This window comes from Chrysemys picta, chromosome 10, assembly GCF_011386835.1.
Source record: "Chrysemys picta bellii isolate R12L10 chromosome 10, ASM1138683v2, whole genome shotgun sequence".
NCBI classification, from domain to species: domain Eukaryota; kingdom Metazoa; phylum Chordata; order Testudines; family Emydidae; genus Chrysemys; species Chrysemys picta.
This window is the reverse complement of record NC_088800.1, coordinates 80,485,377-80,505,674: the sequence shown is the minus strand read 5'-3', so window position 1 is coordinate 80,505,674 and position 20,298 is coordinate 80,485,377. Positions and strand designations below refer to the sequence as shown.

The window sequence follows — 20,298 nt, the reverse complement described above, 5'->3', positions numbered from 1 at the left end:
CATTTTGTATCTATAGTTGGGATTCTGTTTTCCAATGTACGTTATTTTGCATTTATCAACGTTGAATTTCATCTGCCATTTTCTTAGCCAGTTTTATGAGATCCCTTTGTAAGTCTTTGCAGTTAGCTTTGGACTTAACTATCTTGAGTAATTATGTATCATCTGCAAACTTTGCCACCTAACTGTTTACCGCTTTTTCCAGATCATTTATGAATATGTTCAATAGAACTGGGCCACTTATTCTTACCTTTTGTGTCCTATCTTTAAACCAGTTATTGATCCATGAAGGGATCTTCCCTTTTAGCTCACAACTGCTTACTTTACTTAAAAACCTTTGGCCAGGGACCTTGTCAAAGGCTTTCTGAAAGTCCGAGTACACTTGGATCATCCTTGTCCACGTTTGTTGACCTCCTTAAATAATTCTAATAGATTGGTGAGGCATGATTTCCCTTTAGAAAATATTGACTCTTCCCCAACATATTATGGTCATCTATTTGTCTGATAATTCTGTTCTTTCCTATAGTTTCAACCAATCTGCCTGGTACCAAAGTTAGGCATACCAGCCTGTAGTTGCCAGGATCACCTTTGCAGCGTTTAAAAAGAAAAGTAAGTATCATATTAGTTAACCATTAGGAACAAAGATGATGTTGGGGTCAATTGGTTTACATTTTAATTTGTTAAAACTCAAACTCTAGAACAAATAGTGGGATAAAAGCTCTCGGTGAAGGAATTGGTGTCCTTCCTCTCTTCAAGCCAGGGCTGAAAAAGCTGCCACTCAGATTTCAGCTATAACACTAGCTCTTCAGTCCATCAAGCAAAAGCAGGGGAATAAAGATTTGATACTACTGTTATTTCTAAAAGAGAACAAACTTTTTTGAGGGGGGAAGAGGAGTACAGAAAAACACATACTTTGAGGTCATCCTTATACACCTAACAGGATCAGTAAAGAGAAAAAGCATTTCACCATTACAGTTTACTGACTGCAAAAGCAGATTCAGAAAAAAATATGTAATCATTTATCATTAGCTTGGTATTTTCTTTTATCAAGCACAATGAGATACACAGAACGGAACAGAGTTCTTTACTAGAGCCACTAACACAAGACTCTCAAAGGATTATTTTTTCTTACTTTTCTTTGCATTAGATACAGTAGACCCGACTTTTTAAAAAAGGTTTATCTTTAGAAAAAAAAAAGATTTACTGCCTTTTTTTTATTTTAAACCTATGAGCAACTGGATCACGTTCTTAGCTCTTCCCTGGTTTTGCTAGACCTAGTAGATGTCAGAGGGATATGTACTGTTCGCTCCTACACCTTAACTGAAGGCAAGAGGGATTCAATATCAAGGCTTTCTTCAAACTATTAATAAATGAAGCCAAATACATACAATTTTTTTTTAGATGATTTAGGTCCCAATTCTGCAAGAATTTTAGCACATGATTAACATCAAACAGGGCTACTCACACGCTTAAAGTCAGGCATTGGCTTAAATCCCTTCCTAAATCTCTCTCTCTCTTTCAGTTTCTCATCTCTCTCAGTCTTGCCTCTTCTGAGATCATCATTTAATTAGCTGTCTGGTCATTTCAAGCTTTGTCTATGATATGGAATTTTACAAAAAAGAACTCTCATTGGTGCTACCACTGAGTAGTAAAAAAATCTCTTTCAGCCAGATCCATTCTTACTACCATGTCAATTAATTTTGCTTTAGCAGGTTTAACTAAATGGTAAAAACACCACAGGGCACCAGAGCCTTGTCTACACTAGGGCGATCACTGAACCAATTTTTTGTTAAATTCCTATGACATGTTGCAGACTAGATAGGACACAGCTTTCTAATGTAAAATCCAAGAGAACATGTGCGTGCGCGTGCTTGCTTGTGTACCCATAGACTCTCACCCACCCGCCACTCAGACCTTCTATTTATAATACAAAAGAGCAAAAAGGGGGAAAGTCCTAATATTTATTTTCTTTTGCAGGTCACCTTTAATATGAATAATTTACTTTCACTCTCCTGGATAAACAGTGTGATTGATTCAGCAGGTACAGCAGCAAAGCAAAGATAGTTTAGATCCTCGGACTTTATTCCTCAGTGTCAGACTGAAATATTTATATTGGATATAAATAAAACAACCCGCACCCCCAAACCCCAGCAATCCCAAATGTTCTGTCTGGACCTATCTTCAGCTCTGTAAGTAATTGGATGTGGAGTCCTGCTTGCTCCAAAACAATCTCTCTCTTTGCCTCCCAAGCAGTCTCGCTTGTGGAACCTCACTGGTCTTCAATCTTCAGCCTTACTTCTGTTTCTTCTCTTGAGAACTTATAATCAATGTTGCTCAAGAGTCCCTTTGCCACAATAGCCATGGCCCAACAAACAACACATTGGCTGTGTCATAGGAATTGTGGCAAGGAAGACACATGTAAGCAGCCCTAGTGGTATTGGGGAAACCTGTGTGCATGATTCAGCAGGAATTTATGCATCTCATTACATCCCCATTTATTCTTTCAGGTAAGACTGTTGTGTGATTTCAATACTTTTATCTTCCAAAAGCAGGTGAGAAAAACTTAAGGCAAGCTCAGCCAATTCCAACTACAATCCCTATGTTCACTACTTCACCTGCCGAATGAAGACCTCTGAAGTAAGAACAGAAGCATCTTCCTCAACTTCTATCACTTATTTAACTAATTCAGAATAGCCTTCTAATTGCACGCACGCATGCACACTAGTTATTACTTCCATTTTCTCCCCTGGAAAGTGTTGAACTGTGAAATTAAGTTTATAGAAGATTTTGCTTTAAATACATCTACTTCCCACCTTACGAGTACATTCCTGTGCTTCAAATTTTTGCTCTGTAGTTATTTCTTTTCTTCAACCCACCACTGTCTTGAAAGACTGGTTCTCCAATGCAAGGTGCTATTTTTCAGAGCCAAGGAACAGTAAGAAATCCATTACCAAGAAATTTGTCATGTTATGGGTTTATGGTGAAATACAAATATTGTTATTTAGAAAAATTCATGTTCTACTTTCACAGAGTTTTATTTTATAAACTGACATGTTAAAACAACATCTATGGCTTGTTTACAGTTTGGGCATTATAGCAATGGAAGTGATTCTTGATGAAAACTAATCCATATTTCTACTAAATGGGAATGAATGAGAATACAAAATAGAGATAAGCACCCAGTTTGCAAAACAAAATCCGTTCTTTTAAAAAAAGGACACTGTCAAATAAGTAATTTGCTATAACCTGGAAAACATTATTTCTTTCCCTACCTGCATTTCTAATAGCGTGCAAGGCCACTTTTTCTGTTTCCTTCTTTAATTGTACACCAATTTTGCCATCTCAAGAAACACACACAATTCTAGAGAATCATAGAATCGTAGGACTGGAAGGGACCCCGAGAAGTCATCTAGTCCAGTCCCCTGCACTCATGGCAAGACTAAGTATTATAGGCCATCCCTGACAGGTGTTTGTCTAACCTGCTCTTAAAAATCTCTAGTGATGGAGATTCCACAACCTCCCTAGGCAATTTATTCCAGTGCTTAACCACCCTGACAGTTAGGAAGTTTTTCCTAATGTCCAACCTAAACCGCCCTTGCTTCAAATTCAGACTATAAGCCTGGCAAAGGTTACTGTAATCAGAAGAGGAAAGCATAAACACTGGTGCCTCAGAAGTCAAGGCACTGTGCTCATATTAGTGTGTCCAAAAAAAGCTCATGAGGTACTAAACTCTCCATTTTAATAAGCGGTGAGATCAAATATGAAGAGACGTGCATGTCCTAGTTTCTGCTACAAAATTCTGGATTACTTTAAAATGCAGGAACAAATAAATGCTCATTTGCCTTAAAAAGTGATGACGCAAAGGTGTCATCAACTGCTAGATGTAATTTCCCTGTAACACAGTAGCATTAATAAGCTATGTCAAGAAAAGATAACCAAGTTAAACGAACTAAATATCAAGCGTTTCATTTGGGAAAAATGCTTGTTCATCTCAAAAGATTAACATCTAATTTAAAAAGGCTAAAATTATTTTTTTCTTCAGCTCAATTTATAACAGTAGATGGTAATGCAGTGATTTACAAACATTCTTTATGAAAATTCAATGCAATATTTCTGATAGTCCGTAAAGGACTCATCATAGTACGGGGGCTGGCTGTTTCCCTTTCCCCCAGACAGTACATCATGCTTTTCTACCATTACTATTAGTTTAAGATGGGTGCGTGTCTCTCTCTCTATCTCCGCCCCCACTATGCTTGGTATGCCTACAGCTGAAGAAATGGCTCACAATTCTATTTGCTTAAAAACTGTTTGCTTAGATGGATCTCCTACTGGAGATTAGTAGCCTACTTAATATTTTATTTGAATGATTAAAAAGGCCCCACCACAAACTAGGTACAGATGTGAGAACAGAGTTTGCAGTAAGATACCCGTCTCTAACTTTTGAAGTTTAATTTGCTCGTAAACTACCATGATGGATGTCCTGATGAATTAATATGTTTCCAAAGTTCAAATAAAAGCCTGAATTCTATAAAAGTCTCCTCCTTCACCCCTTGGGGATAAAGTTGGACTACTGTCGTTTCTCATGATATAAATCAAATGAAGAGACAGCATTCAACATTTACCAGACACGGCAATCCTCTTCACTGAATATAAACATTTCTCATTTTAGCAGTGAAACCATATCTTTACTTTTATCTGGTTGTTGGAAATCTTTTCCAACAAAAATCACAATCACATGGTGAAAAGAATGCTATCCTGTAGAGTTGAGTTTATGTAAGTGCACAAAAATACTATGCACAAGTTTTGAGACATTAGGATTCCCTAGTTTTTGTTTTTTGGCACTTTCACATCACTTTTGTGCCCACATTCTATATACAACAAATAGAAACTAAAAATAATCTTGGTGATACCTCTGAATTAAATTTCTTCTCATATCTTTTTTTCATTCTAAACTGAACAAGGTGCATATTTACATCAGAGCTAGGTGGTATTTTGTTTGCTCTGTGCCCACTTTGCATACTGCAAAATAAGGTGAACTCTGAGGTGAACAGGGCTAACATCTATCAGAGATTAACATAAATGCACATGAAAATATGTGTTTTTCTGTAACAATAATGTCAATTAACTGTCAGATTCACCCACATGAATATAATGATCCTGAAGGAAAAGTTCTCCCATAACTTTGATTTATCTGTAACCTGTAACTAGAAATCTATAAACCGCACCATTAACATGTGAGATTACACAAGATACCTGAATAGTTTCCAGAGGGTCATCAGATTTGGCAACCAAGCTGAAGTGCATTCAAATGACCAAAGAAATACAGGGATTCTGTTTAACAGCATATCTCGGAGTTCTCCATTTACAAAATGTTAAGAAAAATGTTTCTAGAAGAAACAAAATCTTTTTGAACGTCTAAAAGCAGCTACTTGGGTTTTTCCTTCACCAACGGCTGCTCAACTGGGTTTACTGCTGTAGTTTACTTTCAGAAAGCCTTTCTACACATTGTACATGTGCCTTTTTGAGTAAATAAAAAAAAACTTTAATTTTTTTTGTTTATTTTAAACAGGCTTTTTTACTTCAGACTGCAATACTCAAAGTTGGTGGGAGGACGTAAATATTCGTGGAAAGAGAACATTGCAGACAGTGAACAGGGCCCCCCCAACAAAATAAAAATTCATTTTCTGCCTTTAGACCTTTCCCTGAGGGCAAAGGAATGTTTATTTTATAAAACATTTATCGGTGTATTTGATGCTGTATCACAGGATATTTTAGGATTGGCTAATTAACATAGGGAATAATTATCAGTTTTCCAGATAGATGGTGGGTGTAGTTACACGATAAGATGCCTTGATAGTATTTATGCAAGAGGCATTTATTTGGGTAGCACTTAAGAGGATATTATGCACCCCATTTTGACTGATTCAAAATGTTATTTAATCTGACAAAGCAGAGAACTGAAATCCATTTTAAATGCATTTCATGGGCGGTCACATTTCAAATATGTACTCACGAATGTGTCCAACTCACAATTAAAATTTAAACCAGAGTTAAAAGTTCTGTGCTGTGTCAGAGTGTTTTCACTCCCCTTTTCCATCTGCGCTAGTTTAAGAAGTCTTAGACCCAAAAGCAAGTACACCCAAAAAAAAGCACATTCACAAAATACTTTAAAGTATTAATGTAGTCCACAACAGCTTCAAGTCTTCTCTAGTTAGGCCCTTGTGCACGGTTGCTCATGCATAGTTTATGTAACACTGAAAGATAAAGCAATGTTTCTGGTAGCTTGTCTAGAGAACCAGAAATAATTTCCAGGCCACTGTTCATCTCCCTTTGCCATCTTTACACTGAAGCACTACTGCAATATTTATTCCACTCATGCCTCTCTTTCTCACGTCATACTGCTGGGTGTCACACAGCTGCAAAAACCACCTGCCACTGCGATGTGGCTATTGTTTGTGTCACCTCCCCCACTCCCCATCATTCTTTCTGAAAAGGATTTGCTCATTCTGCTCTAAAGGCTCCCCCCTCTGCCTTTTTGCAACACTGAAAATGGGAATCCCAGGTGGCTCTAGCTAGCTAATTATCCATGTGCTTTTAGAGTCTAATTCTTTCTACTGGTAATGTAGCAGAGTCTTCAGCCACAAAGTCATTTCATATGCTAATTAGAGACAGGCTAGCTAATACCTCAGTAGGAGTACTAATCTTTTGTGGGTACTAATGATATGAGAACAAAATGAGCTATGAAAATGGCCCCCAAAAGATGCTACATCTCCCTCCCACCCAGCCCACCCCCATAATAAAAACCTCTCTTGTATATCTGATTGTAATAGTAGGATGGGCTAGCTGAGTGCAGTGTCTTCATAGAGCAACAGGAGACAGACTTAAAAATTGAGTTTTCCCTTGTATGTCTGGAAAAAAAATTCCAATAGTGGCATTATCGAAATTTTATCATACACAAATTGTCCTTAAGGATTTTCTAGTGTAATTAGCATGTCAGAAATTTATCAGACCAAACCAGTAAATCTTGAATCTAAAACCAAGATGTTATTTAATTCTGCAAAGACTAAATAATGACTATCAGCATTTCAAGTTTGCAGACTCACCCTATGTATTCTAGGCCTACTGTACTGCCTGTCTAATCTAGATTAGATCCTTAGGGCGGGGACCATGTGTCATTATTTGCATCAGCACCTGAGTTCACTGTTGGCACTTAAGCAATTTGTCCCAAAGTCACTTCACAGACAGGCAAATGCAACTGTGAGGATGATTCTTTGGTGAACATCCAGAAAGCAAGAACCAATAAAAGCTTGGGATTCTCTAGCCTGCACCACTACTAGAACTATTTTAATTGGTAGTGGAATCTGCACAATGGCACAAAAGTGATTCAGCAAAATATTTACCGTGTGTATATTCATTGTTAGGAAGCATTCTCTGGTGAGAGAGAGATACAGCTATCCAGTTTGAAGAAAAATCAGAGAGACTGTAGTGCCGGTGAGATCCAACAAATCTCGGAGATCAGTCTTTTCATGATGTATAAAAGAGGTTCTTTACACACTATTTGTCAAAATTTTCAAGTTGCTATGTACAAGGAAATATAATTTTATTTTGACTGAAATAAAAGGTAGAAAGGAGCATTTCCACTGGTGAATTATTAGTTCTCCGTAATAAAAAACTCATTTTATGGCAGTTCATTCTACATAGTTAATTTATGGTGCCAGTGCAAGACTAAGGATATTGCTGTTGTGCAGAAATTCAGAAAAACTAGTGCACAGAGCCAGCTAGCTACTAAAGAGGCCACAAAAGGTCATTTCTCAGCAATACAAGACAAGAATAGGAAAATAACTTGCAGTGCAAAGCAGACTTTGCAGGGAGTTAAAAATTCACATGACTCTGGAGTGATGTTGTTTTAAAGACTAATGGTGTAAAACCTAATGGGAAACTACAAATATGGTTATTTTAGACCTCTGAACCAGCTCCAGTACATTACAATCCATGTTAGTGGAGTTCTCACTATGGGGGAAACCCTATGGCAAGCCCTCTTTTCAAAATTCTCCCATGGATAACCCACAAAATGTACATATTTTTCCAAGCTATTCCAAGTCTGTATTGTCTTGGATTCCAGGAATACCATGCCATCCTCATTAGTTACAGTACAAGTATACCTCAGTTAAAGCTATACAGAACCAGTATCAGAGGTGCAGTAAGATGAGGCCCTGAAACATAAACCCTTGTATCAGAGGCCCGGTATGAGGCCTAAGGCCTGAACTAAAGTAATGGTCAAGACTTTGCTAACATAAAGCAAAGTTAAACTGTGAGCCAGAGGCAGATCCTGCTCACAGAAGCTGGCAAGGAAAGGGAGGGATGCTGCAAAAATACACATACCTAAAAGGTACCAGAATGCTTGGATTCTTGTACAATCCACAGAGATAACAAGGAACAGGCTGACCCATCCTAAAGATGGGCAAAAGGGTAATATGATGGAGAGAGTCGTTTTGTTCGAACCAACATGTACAAGGTGAGAGGCGGCACCTTACTGCGTAGAAGGGTTGGCACCTCGCTACGTAGAAGGGCTGCACCTCAATAGGTCAGGATTGATGTGTAACTTGTTTGTACCTGTGTATAAGAATACATCCCTGGGGTAGTGTCTGTGTCTGGCCTAGGGGACAGTGGAGTGTCCCGCCACTGACTGAGCTGTGTCCATTGTCAGGGGGCACATATTCGTAGTACGTCCTGTAGAGTCTGCTGGAAACTATTACTGTGCTTCATTTGACAATAAAGCTGGCCGGATGCCTTCATACCGTATCGGAGTCTGTGGTCATTGGGGCTTTTCTCGGGGTCTGTTGTGCCAGTGATCTGCAGAGCCCGGGCAGCACACAGAGGGAACACGTGCACGCAGCGGACTGTTATCAACATTGAACAAAGCAGAGCACCACACCAGTGGCATCTGACAACAAGAGGCTCAATAACCATTTCAACATGTCATACCTGAGAATTTAAAAAAATCCAAAATGCAATTCCCATAATCCAGCTGGGCATACACCAGGAGGAAGGGAGAGGGGGAGAAAGTAAGTAACTGACTTTTTTCTTTTAAAATCAGCTTTACAAAAAGGTAAAAGACATTTGGTTAGTCTAAACTGGATTCTCCATGTAAACAGAATCAATCAATAGGCTTGCGACGTTTACAGCTGATTATCAGCGTAAGTTTCATTATCAGAGCCAATACAATCAGACATCTATGCATGTTCTCTGACTCATTTATCTACCTCAGAAGATGAAACAGATATCTATTATAGATCAATAAAGACCTGATGTCTGAAGAAATGAGCATCAGAAAAGAGAAATGGGAATGTCCAGGTAACTGCAGCATTTCAGTCTGCACACAGGTATATATTTAGCAATAGGCTGGGGATAGAGAGAAATAGCTTAAGGACAATGACAATTTTTTTTCAGTTAAACCCCCAATGTATTTTTGTGAAAGAAAGCAAGTCTTTTGCTTTTAACTGTAACCCAAAACTGCATTAAGTCTCTTGGGTGCTTTGATTTTTTTCTCTTTTTAAATCTTGGCATACAGACAGCTCCAGGGCTCAGTAGGAGAAATTATTAAAAGCATGCCTGCAGAAGTAAAGACATCAGTCATTGCCCTTATCCCCTGTGTTTCATGAGTACTTCCCCCCCATGCTGTGTGTATAAGATTTCATGCAGTCAGAACCACCCCTTTTAACAGACTGAAAAATTAAAAGTCTTTTAAGAATCAGCATCTCATTCCATCAAAATGGAAAGAGAAACAACAACATCCAAAAACGTTTCATTGTTCAGAAAGGTCAGATGCACCTTAACATTTTATCAAATCCACTTTCATTTGTCCTGTAGAATTCATTTAGCCAAGTAACTGGTAATATAGTTCTTATACAATGTATTACAGTTTCATAAAAAAATCACGTCCCAAAATGAACAAGCAATAGAGAGAACAAACCAGCTCAGTGTCCAAGGTCCAGGTGTGTTTCAACCCTTTTTTCTGCTCTGCTGTTGCAAAAATAGATGTCCTTTCTTTGACATTACTCTTCTATCTCCAGATCTTGACTTCCTTTCTTGAAGTCACATTATTGCTTCTCAATCCAGAATTTCAGGTACTATATACATGTATTGCATTATTTATGCACTACTGTACTAGAAACATGTATATAAAACTATTTTATTCATCATTACTCCCAAAGAATTTTGGAGGGTGAAAAGGTGTGAACATTAGATGATGCACTTTATTACAACATAATGCTTACAGTAGTTTTGAAAAATGAGGCAAAATTTAAGGACTTCACAAACTGCTTCCTGCTTCTAGTGACTATAGCACAGATTTTTAAAGGAATCTTAGTCATTGCGCCCTTGAGCGCTACAACACCTAATTGACTCAGACTCGTTTCCAAAAGTGACTTAGGCACTTAAGAGTCTGAGGCTACATCTACACTACAGGGGGGAGTCGATTTAAGATACGCAAATTCAGCTACGTGAATAGCGTAGCTGAATTCGACGTATCGCAGCCGACTTACCCCGCTGTGAGGACGGCGGCAAAATCGACCTCTGCGGCTTCCTGTCGACAGCGCTTACTCCCACCTCCGCTGGTGGAGTAAGAGCGTCGATTCGGGGATCGATTGTCGCATCCCGACGGGACGCGATAAATCGATCCCCGAGAGGTCGATTTCTACCCACCGATTCAGGCGGGTAGTGTAGACCTAGCCTAAGTTATATTGAAAGGCAATGGAACTTAAGCTCCTAAATCACTTTTGAAAATGAGACTTAGGCGTTGCAATGCTGAACAGAGCAATGCCTAAATACCTGTAAAAATCTGGGCCTATGATTATCATCCTAATCTCAGAAAGCTTCATAACTGAATGTTAGCATGCATTAAACTATAAAGAAAACACAGCCACAGGATTATTACTGACCAGATTAGTCATCATTAGAGCTGGTCAGGCAGTTTTGATGAAAAACAGAATCTACATTTTGTGAGAACTTCTGCATATTTTCTCCTCTCTTCCCCAGCTGTTTCCCAATCATCTCTCATTATGCCTGCATATCAGATAGCTCTTGGCTCCAAAGTGAGCCAACTAACTTTGTGTGCTACAATATTTGATTTGTACTCAATGGTCCGTTCTCGCCTTGGAATCTGTGAAACTAGGAACTGAAATCTAAAAAATAAGTTGGAGAACAGACTATGTGATTTGGGTTCAAAATGGGGTCCTTCAGACTCATTTCTAGAGTTTTCAACATAGAATCATAGAAATGTAATGCCAGAAGGGACCTCGAGAGATCATCTAGGCCATCCCCTTGTGCTGAAGTAGGACCAAGTATACCTAGACCATTCCTGACAGGTGTTTGTCTAGCCAGTTCTTAAAAACCTCCAATGACGGGGATTCCACAACCTCCCTTGGTAACCTGTTCCTTAAAGTTAGGAAAAACTTTATAATATTAACATAAACCTCTCCTGCTGCAGACTAAGACAATGACTTCTTGTCTTACCTTCAGTGGACATGGAGAAAAATTGTTTACGGTCCTTTTTATAACACTATAGACGATTATATTAAAGATCTATTAGGTCTGCCTTCAATCTTCTTTTCTCAAGACTAAACATATCCATTTTTTTTAACCTTCCTTCATAGTCAGATTTTCTAAACTTTTTATCATTTTTGTTCCTCTCCTCTGGATCCTCTAAAGTAGAAGGAAAGAAGTCAAAGCTCCCAACTGGTAAAAAGACTGACGCTCCCATTTGGTAAAAGACCAAAGCTCTCAAGTGAAAGGAAGACGTAATTTGGGGTATGTCTGAACAAGAGAATTTCCATTGGTGCAACTGCCTTGGTGGTAGCACTAATGGGAGCTCTTGTGTAGATTAGTTCTCGCAGCTCCCACGTCAATTAAAACTTCAACTGAACTGGTGGTACCGTCAGTGGTGATTTTTTCCCCATAGAATTTCCTAGTATACACAGGGTTTAAGAGTCTCCTAACTTTGAAGGTCTCCTATGGAAGTTACTATCTTCAGTATCTGAAATGACACAGCACACATCCTTCTATAGAGGAGAGAGGATGGAAGTCAGTAAACAACGTTCATTAAGATGACATGACACATTTAAAAAGAAAATCAATTGTAAGACACAACCTGAGAACATGCATTTAAACCTTGAAAGGCAAGAAAACATCACGGGGCTTTGAAAGAGCAGTTGGCGGAGAAATCATCTGAGAAACTGTTTCCTTGACTTACCTATGGTGCAATTTGTGGTTATTTTTCTCCGCTTGGGGTTGTGTCGTAGCAATTCTAACTCTCGTTTGGTTGGCTCCCATGTTGAATACTTCTCTCCAATGCCTGAGCAGATGAAAAGAAAGTTTCAGGGTGCTGTTAGCTAGAACAGCTGAAAGGATACTTTCAAGAAAAGGTTGTGATGCACTGTCCATTAAGTTGGATACAGTATACAAAAAACTACAATAGCCAGCTTGCTTTTTATTACTGTTCAGAAAGGCAGCAATTGACCTTGACAATATGTTCCCATAAACATGGGCTAAAAGCACACAAAAGCAGTTACTTGTATAGAATTCCTATCTATCTGTTTCCAAGTAACAGTCTTTCCACCAATGGTTGAAAAAAACCTCCAATTAAAAAGAACCCCAGCATGAAGGCCAATCCAGTGTTATTTATTGTTTCAAGTGTCCATGATTTTCTTTGGGCTCAAAGGGGTCATATTGCCAGCACAACCGCATGTCTTGGGGCTAAGCACAGATTGGCTGAGATATAGGGCAATGTAGACAATTGTCCCCACATCTCTTCAATGAAATGACAAATATGGTAAATAAGCCAAAATAGATCCAACGTACCGGACAGCTACAGCCTTACTCTTAATAGATGCAAAGCAGGTTTTAGAGGATTTGGAAGATACTTAATAGTGTATTCCCTCATCACATATTAGGGGGTATGCTGCTATAACACTCACTATGCCTTTATAGTATTGGGTAAAAGCAAACAGAGACTCTAGTAGAATGAAGGTCGAATACTTTAACGTTCCCCAGAAATACAGTCAGATGTAGTGGGGTTTTTTAATTTAACTCCCCACTACCCAGAGAAAAACCTTATTTTCTCTAGAGCCATAGTTGAAATTTGTCATGTTAATTATTTTCTTAAAATAAAAGCCCCCAATGCTATGTTTCAAAAAAGCTTATTTTGTTTGGGGGACTGGAGGGTAGGGGGGAGTCAGGAGAGCCAGTAATCAGCAGAACAGATTAGATGTGGGCACAGAGGTGTCTACAGTATCATCTGAAATATGAAAACTACAGCAACAATAAAAGACCCAAGAGCTGACCAGCTAAAGGCTACTGCAGCATTCTATGCAGCAAAGAGAAATTGCTATGCAAGGCCAGCTATAGTAAGTCACAAAAGCATTTTGGCATTAAAAAAAAAGGACAGGCAATCTATTCTAAAATTGAGGATTAAAGTCAATTAGAGTTCATCTTATTCTGTGCAGAATGCATATCGATGAAACAGTACTGTGCTAGAGAAAATAAATTATAAATCATACACATGAAAAGAAGGAGAGTAGAAAATGTAGCTGGAGGCTTACACATTCTGCATGGTACATGTTTCATTTTTAATAGCTCTTTGATCTTCATTTTCAGAAATAGCTCTGCCTGTCAGAAGTTACCCATCCAAAATGTCTGAGTCATAGTTACTCTTGACCCTCAAGGTTCCTGCATATGACTGAGGTTTCATTCTTGGATTCATGAGGACAACAAACTTCAAATCTACATAGATTCATATCTCTCTTTACTATATTTGACTCAACAATTTTTAATGAAAGAGCACAAGAACTAACAAACACCCCTTCCCTTTCCCCAAGGTTCAGCATTAACGGAAAATACAAGGAAAATAAAAAGGGAAACTAATTACCATGTAACAGATTGAGGAGATTAAACAGCTGCAATGCTTTGAATACACTATACAGTATGCACAGGCAAATGCTGAATGAAGCAGCATTACAGAGACACACATATGGACAGTCCACATATGACAGAACATTGGCTTGCAACAAGCTTTTCAATAGACAGCTTCAGCAAATCTTTTCAGATTAACAATATTTCTGTATTAATTTATAACAAACGGTTTTGCAAGCAAACTGTCAGAATTTTATATTATTTCCAACGTTTTAGTACTACCAGCTATTGGACTGCCCAGTTGCAAGCCTGGTAACTCTAAAATTCAGTTATGCTACAATTTAAAAATGACCAAGCCAATTTAGTATAGTTTGTCAATAGGTACTGTATTAACTTTGGTTAATTGTTTAATGGGACTGTTCAAAAAATAAACACATCCAATATGTAAAATATTGGTTTATTGCGTAAGAGTGAAAATATTAACACTAAAGCCCCAATCCTGCACACAAAAGTGGCTTAACTTTATGCATGTGAATAGTCCCACACAAGTCAATAGAACTATTTAGATGTATAAAGTTAAGCATGTTGCATGAGTGTTTGTAGGTTTGGGATCCAAGTGCTTAATAGCGAATCTGAGTCCTCAAGTAATTTTAAAGTAGTCAAGGTAAATAAAAGAGATCTGACAGCTTTGCAGGATTCTGGGTGAAGCAATCAAGTCTTGTTTAAATAGTAATTATAAAAAAAAAAAAAACCACACACACACAAAGTTAAATGCCAGGACAAACATCAAGAGCAAAACAGGTGTGACATCTCTCTTACAGGAAACCTCTCATTAGAAAGGTCACAAGTTTTGTTCCGCATTAGAGTTTAAAGCAGAGATAGAGAGCTGAAGGAAGCAGATTCAAAGATTTCCTGTTCCCTTTACATTTATTTCTTTTTATAAAATGTAAGGAGAAAATTGAGGTGTGCCCCCAAAACATGTGGAAAGATTGATCCCACTCTTTGGCAGTGGTTCACATTTTTTCCAGGAATGGCGGGGCAGGGGCATGAAAATACACAAGAGTGCACTAACATCTGCAACATGAACAATCTTAAATAGACTGAAAATCTCAAGGCATGTATAAATTACCACTTATGGTTAAGGGCAGTGTTTCCCAAACTTGGGATGCCGCTTGCGTAGGGAAAGCCCGTGGCGGGCCGGTCTGATTGGCTCCCACTGGCACAGGTAAAACAGCTATTTAGAATTGCATCTTGGCATATGAGATCTTGAGCTTTCCATTCAGGAATCGTTTTAAAGTTTATTTAGGTATTTTAATGAATGGCCATATATCTAGGTATTTAGAGTTTTCAGAAGCTTTATTGGATTCTAGTTTTTTAAATTAAAAAAACCCACCTATTTTGCAAGCACTCTTTAATACAGATTAATGACTTTGGTATTCTGAAGTAAATCCAGATTCTGAACATTAGTTAGGAGGTGAGACCCATAGAATACCCAAATACATTTTCTTCTCCTCACCATTAAATATGCAAACATTCAATACTTGAGAAATATGGGAGAATTACAGCATTAACACTGTTTTGTTGCACATAGTTGCATCTAAGAATTGAGGATTTAATCTTGAACTATGGCTGGACTTGTGGGTCCTGTCTTCGAACTTGTTCTGATATTATTCCAGTGTTTCCAACTCTAAAAATTTTAATCACAAGTCTTGTGATATTTGGGGTTTTTCTTAAAGTCTCTTTTCCTGGAGTCATGTTATTACATTAGAATCTCAGCCTCCTTTTGAAAAGTTTCTAGCTCTCATGATTGTGGAGAAAGATTGAAAATGTGAACTCTAAAGACTCAAAAACCAGAAGGCAAACCTGAATTTACTATTCTTAAACTTCTACAATTTTAAGCCCATCTCATAATTTGATGTGTGCAGTGGAGGATGGAGACATTCAAACAGTTTCTGAGCAGTATTGTTAACTCTAGTATTCTATTTGGAGATTATTTAGAACTCTGCTGTCTTTTAAATGACATGAACCACTGTACAGTGCAGGTTCTTGTGGATGAGGAGAAGACAATTCTCTTCTGTCCCTCCAGTATGCATGTGTTTTCAACATTCCTCAACAAATGTCTGATAAGTGAATTGCATCACAAAGGAAAGTTACAAAATGAAACATTTTAAATGGAGAATCCTATGCCACAGCTTTAAAGAAAATATCTATACTGCATATTCCTGTAATTTAAATTCAGGAACAGAAGTAGCTACATTTTATATCTTAACAGTTTATTCCTGTTTTGGACTCCTGCGTCTGAAAACGTGGTACATAACTCTTTCTGGACTGTTCTAAAAACGCTAACATCTGCTGGAAGGCAGACTGGTGTGTCTTGGTTCAGAAAGTACAGAGATACTGTTCCTGGGGACAGCAAAATTAAGAAAATGCTCTTTGAATTTACTCATTAAAATGAAGGAGAGGAAAAGTCCATAAAATTCCTATTATGTCCTGAGCAACTGTTTTGCTCTTGTAGTTGATTAACTCTTGGGCTCAAGATAGCAAATTTTAAACAGATTTGAGGAGTTATTAAAGATAGAGGAGCACAGACCAAATGCAAGGTTTAAAAATACTTTCCCAGATAATTGCAACAAAATACTCTGCAGGAAAGCATTTCATGCCATGATTTTCTTGTTCTAAGATCCTCTACTACCTTCCCTTCCTGACTGAACTGCTTCAAAATACTCTAGTAAGGGGCAAAAAGGAGAATTTGGTGGGTTTTTTTGGATAAATCAATATGCAGCTGTTGTTTCATGATACTCCAAGAATGTTCCAGTTAAGGTCTGCTTAATATACCTACAGCTGCTACTCTTAAAAGATGTCTTGAAGTGAGGGTGGGAATAGTTTATTTGCATTTCAGCCCCTGGCTAGGTCTATCACACGAAAGGGATGCCATAGATTCATTAAGAGCAGTGTATAATTGGGTATAAACAGTCTGCCTTCAAAAACAGACTTCCCCACTTTAAGAAAAAACATTTCTAGGAACCATTGAAAATGGAAGATGTTAAGCTTCCACAAGAGATCCTTTAAACACTACTCAGATTGGTTAAGAGAATCTTTACATCCTCTCCCCCCCAAAAAAAGGAAAATATTTGCTTTGGAGTAGCTCAATCAAGGGAAGGATATGGGAAATTAAATACATTATTACTACTGGATCCCTGGAACATAACCAAAAGAAGAGGAAAACAATCTGCATTATGAAACTGGCATTCTTAACCATGATTCATGTCTAACATGGCAGGATAATCAGCAAAGGGACGCTTGTTAGTGAAGTGCGTCGCCAGCCCACGCCTCTTACCTGTCATTGTACACTGGTAGTGAGAAACCACTGTTGGGGTGAAGGCTAAAAAAGAAAAAATTAGGGAAAGCAAACTGAATAACAAAACAAATGTGTGTACATATATTTGTGTGTAAATATCTTTACACATATACTGTGTGTGTACAATCAGAAGATGGGTGTGTGTATGTAAGCTGGCACATTCTATAAAAAAATCACAGACAAAGGTGGCATTTCATGTGAGGGGAACAGATTTCTTGCCTGAGATACCTAAGATAGTCTACAAGGTAGATTGTTACAATATCTACCTGATACAGATCTCACTCTGATGACAATTAGGTAAGTTGTCCATGATCATGATAGAGGATTTTATATTATGTTGTAATTAAAAAAAATAAAATTTTGTTATAATTTAGTGTGGTGCACATATTAAACTAACAGTCTAGCTCCTGGATAGCAATATCTATAAATCTCTCTCCCACAATCTGCACTACTGTCCCTAAAGATCTCTCTCTTCCCCTTACTGGTTTTTGCCATTGACAAATGGGAGGGACAGGTATGATTAAAAACAAATAAAAGAAATTCAGGCAGGAAAACCAAACCTTGTAATTTCCAAGCCTTCCGTTGTTCCTCTTTGGCAATTTGTTCCATGTCTTTGTCGTATATGTAATCTTGACACATAAAGCAGTATATACCCCCATACAAAAGGTCTATGGCTGCAAAACAGAAAGGAAAAAAAAGAAGAAGGAGAGAGAGAAAGAAAGTGAGAGTTCAAATCTAGAAGAAAGGCTTCCACATTTGGCATTCTATCTTCCATGTACTTCTTTCCTCTACAAAAATGTCTGTGCAATTAGAAACTGGAAAACCTGTTGGGGGATTTTTCAGTTATCTAACTGTTCAAGGCAGAGGAAGAAGACACCAATGGTAAAGTGTTAGCTGGCTCAAGTTTGCCTTGTATTCTGCAATACGTAATTACAATGCAAGATACAAGTAACCAAAAGCCTTAATTAAAGCAACTGATTACTAGGCATGCAGAGTTAGTCTTATACCACAATCTGAAGAGTTGATATGCTGGGGAGAATTTACTTTTTCTATTTCTAAAACAGAAAACACAGATGTTTTTGTTTAAATTCAATAATTAACTTCAAAGTGTAGATTTAAAACCTGAATGAAAATTCAAATGGATCAGGCACTAAACATTCAAATATATTAAAAATTTCAAGTACTTTTCGTTCAGGCCAATGATCTTTTGCAAAGTTGTTCACTGCCGACATTAGCTTTTTCTTTCAATTTTAATTTGGACAAACTAATTATGACCAATGTTGCAAAAGTCCTTTTTCTTTCAGGTCAAGTAGTGGCAGGCCACTAAATAACTGAAAGAGCTGTAATACAAGAAAGTGTCAGGTGACCAGGCAAAAGACATTTTATTAATACACTGGATGAGATAGAAATAAATTTAATAATATGAATCATAGCAAGCTGTTGATTCTCAGTCATTCAAAACAGATCAAACCATAGTGTACTTAGGGAATGATAAAATTCAAATGGGTGCTGCCAAATGATGAATTTACTAGCTATGAACAGCAACAAAGCATGACTTGCATCCTTAGGACAACTGAGAAGAACACCACTGTTTCCCCCAAGATGCTGTTTCCTCCATTTTGCTGATTTTGAATTTCCTTTATTCCCAGCATAAGGTGACAAAATTTAAATTATTTTTCTACAATGGAAACCATTATCAAATTAAGAGGATTAATAGGAATAGTTTTGACTGATTCTACAGCAGATTTTAAAAACAAAATGCAACTGGGGTTGTGCTGCTCACTACCCCCAGACAAAGTGGGGATTCCCTTCTGGGGACCCCCACACCCAGTGCACTAGGGTTCATATAGTTAGTTCCCTGCCCAGCCCCAGCCAGTCCAATTTGGGAGACAAACTGGAGATGGAGTCAGCCCCTTGAAGCCAAGAGACTCCATTAGCTCATCTAGAACTTGAAGCAGCACCATTACCAGAACTTTTGGAACTTCCTGACCAACTCTCCATCCTCCTCTTTCCCCCTCCTCCCCCCTTTTTTGATTCTAGACATGTTTTCTTCCTTGCTGATTGCGAGACATTTTCTTCAAACCACCTCAACCCTTTCCTCAGTGTGTCTCTGCTGCAACTTTACTCTTTATGCTCGCCATATTCCCCTCTAACCTTCCCCCTCCCTCCCCTCTCCATATTAGTCTTCCTTTTTTTCCACTCCTATGCTTTATTAATTCATACTGTCCCCCTGCTCACACTATAACCCACTATATATACTTTTAAAAAGGGAAACTTATAAAAAAGGAATTAACATGGTGTTTACCAGCCATCACTCTGATTATATGATACATCTTTTCCCCGCGCTTGTCTATCTTTTCTGTTAACATTGTAAACAATTTGGGACAGGGACTTTCTGTCACATTCTGTACTTGCCTAGTATAATGGAGTCCTGATCCTGATTTGGGGCATTTAGGCACTACCAGAAAACAAATTAATAATAACGCCTTTATGAGAATATCACTAAAGGGGCCAAGAGTCTAACCTGAGGTGATACCCTGGAACAAAATAGTAAGAAATGTTAGAAGGTCATAATTAAACTGCAGAAGTAGTGGTATGAATTGTACAATATCTGCTTACACTAGGGTTGTACTTTACCAGTGTTACCTATTCTCCATTTTCTTCAACAATAAACAATTTTGAACAATGTATGTTATTAGCCATCCTCTTTCAGTTAGATGATTTACTTCTAATCCTACAGTATTGGTTCTGAAGCCAAAATCAGGTAAAGTTGTACAATTATTCAGGGCACAATAAGGCTACTGAACCCTTCATATCTATTAAGCACCCTATAAACACTAACAACAGGAAAAGCTTTGTTATCCGGCATGTTGGGGGAAATGGGGGGTGACAGTCAAAAATTCCAGTTAACTAGGAGTTATACTTACCAATGGAGGGAGGGAGTTTGGGTGCGGGAGGTGGCTCAGGGCTGGGGCACAGGAGGGGTGTGGGGCGTGGGCTCTGGGAGGGAGTTTGGATGCGGAAAGGGATCAGAG

The 20,298-nt window shown here is 38.1% G+C and overlaps 1 protein-coding gene across 2 annotated transcripts in view; it reads right to left on the bottom strand.

The window, feature by feature from the left end:
• The window catches only part of USP22 (ubiquitin specific peptidase 22), a 193,136-nt gene that overhangs the window by 56,546 nt on the left and 116,292 nt on the right, over window positions 1-20,298 (bottom strand). Inside the window, exons 3-5 of one of the 2 annotated variants that reach the window (XM_005289042.4) lie at window positions 17,824-17,937; window positions 17,243-17,287; window positions 12,248-12,349 (exon numbers count right to left, since the gene is read on the bottom strand). In XM_005289042.4, the coding sequence (XP_005289099.1) occupies window positions 12,248-12,349; window positions 17,243-17,287; window positions 17,824-17,937 (261 nt within the window). The remainder of the gene's footprint in view (window positions 1-12,247; window positions 12,350-17,242; window positions 17,288-17,823; window positions 17,938-20,298) is intronic. The other variant, XM_005289043.5, reaches the window with a different exon arrangement.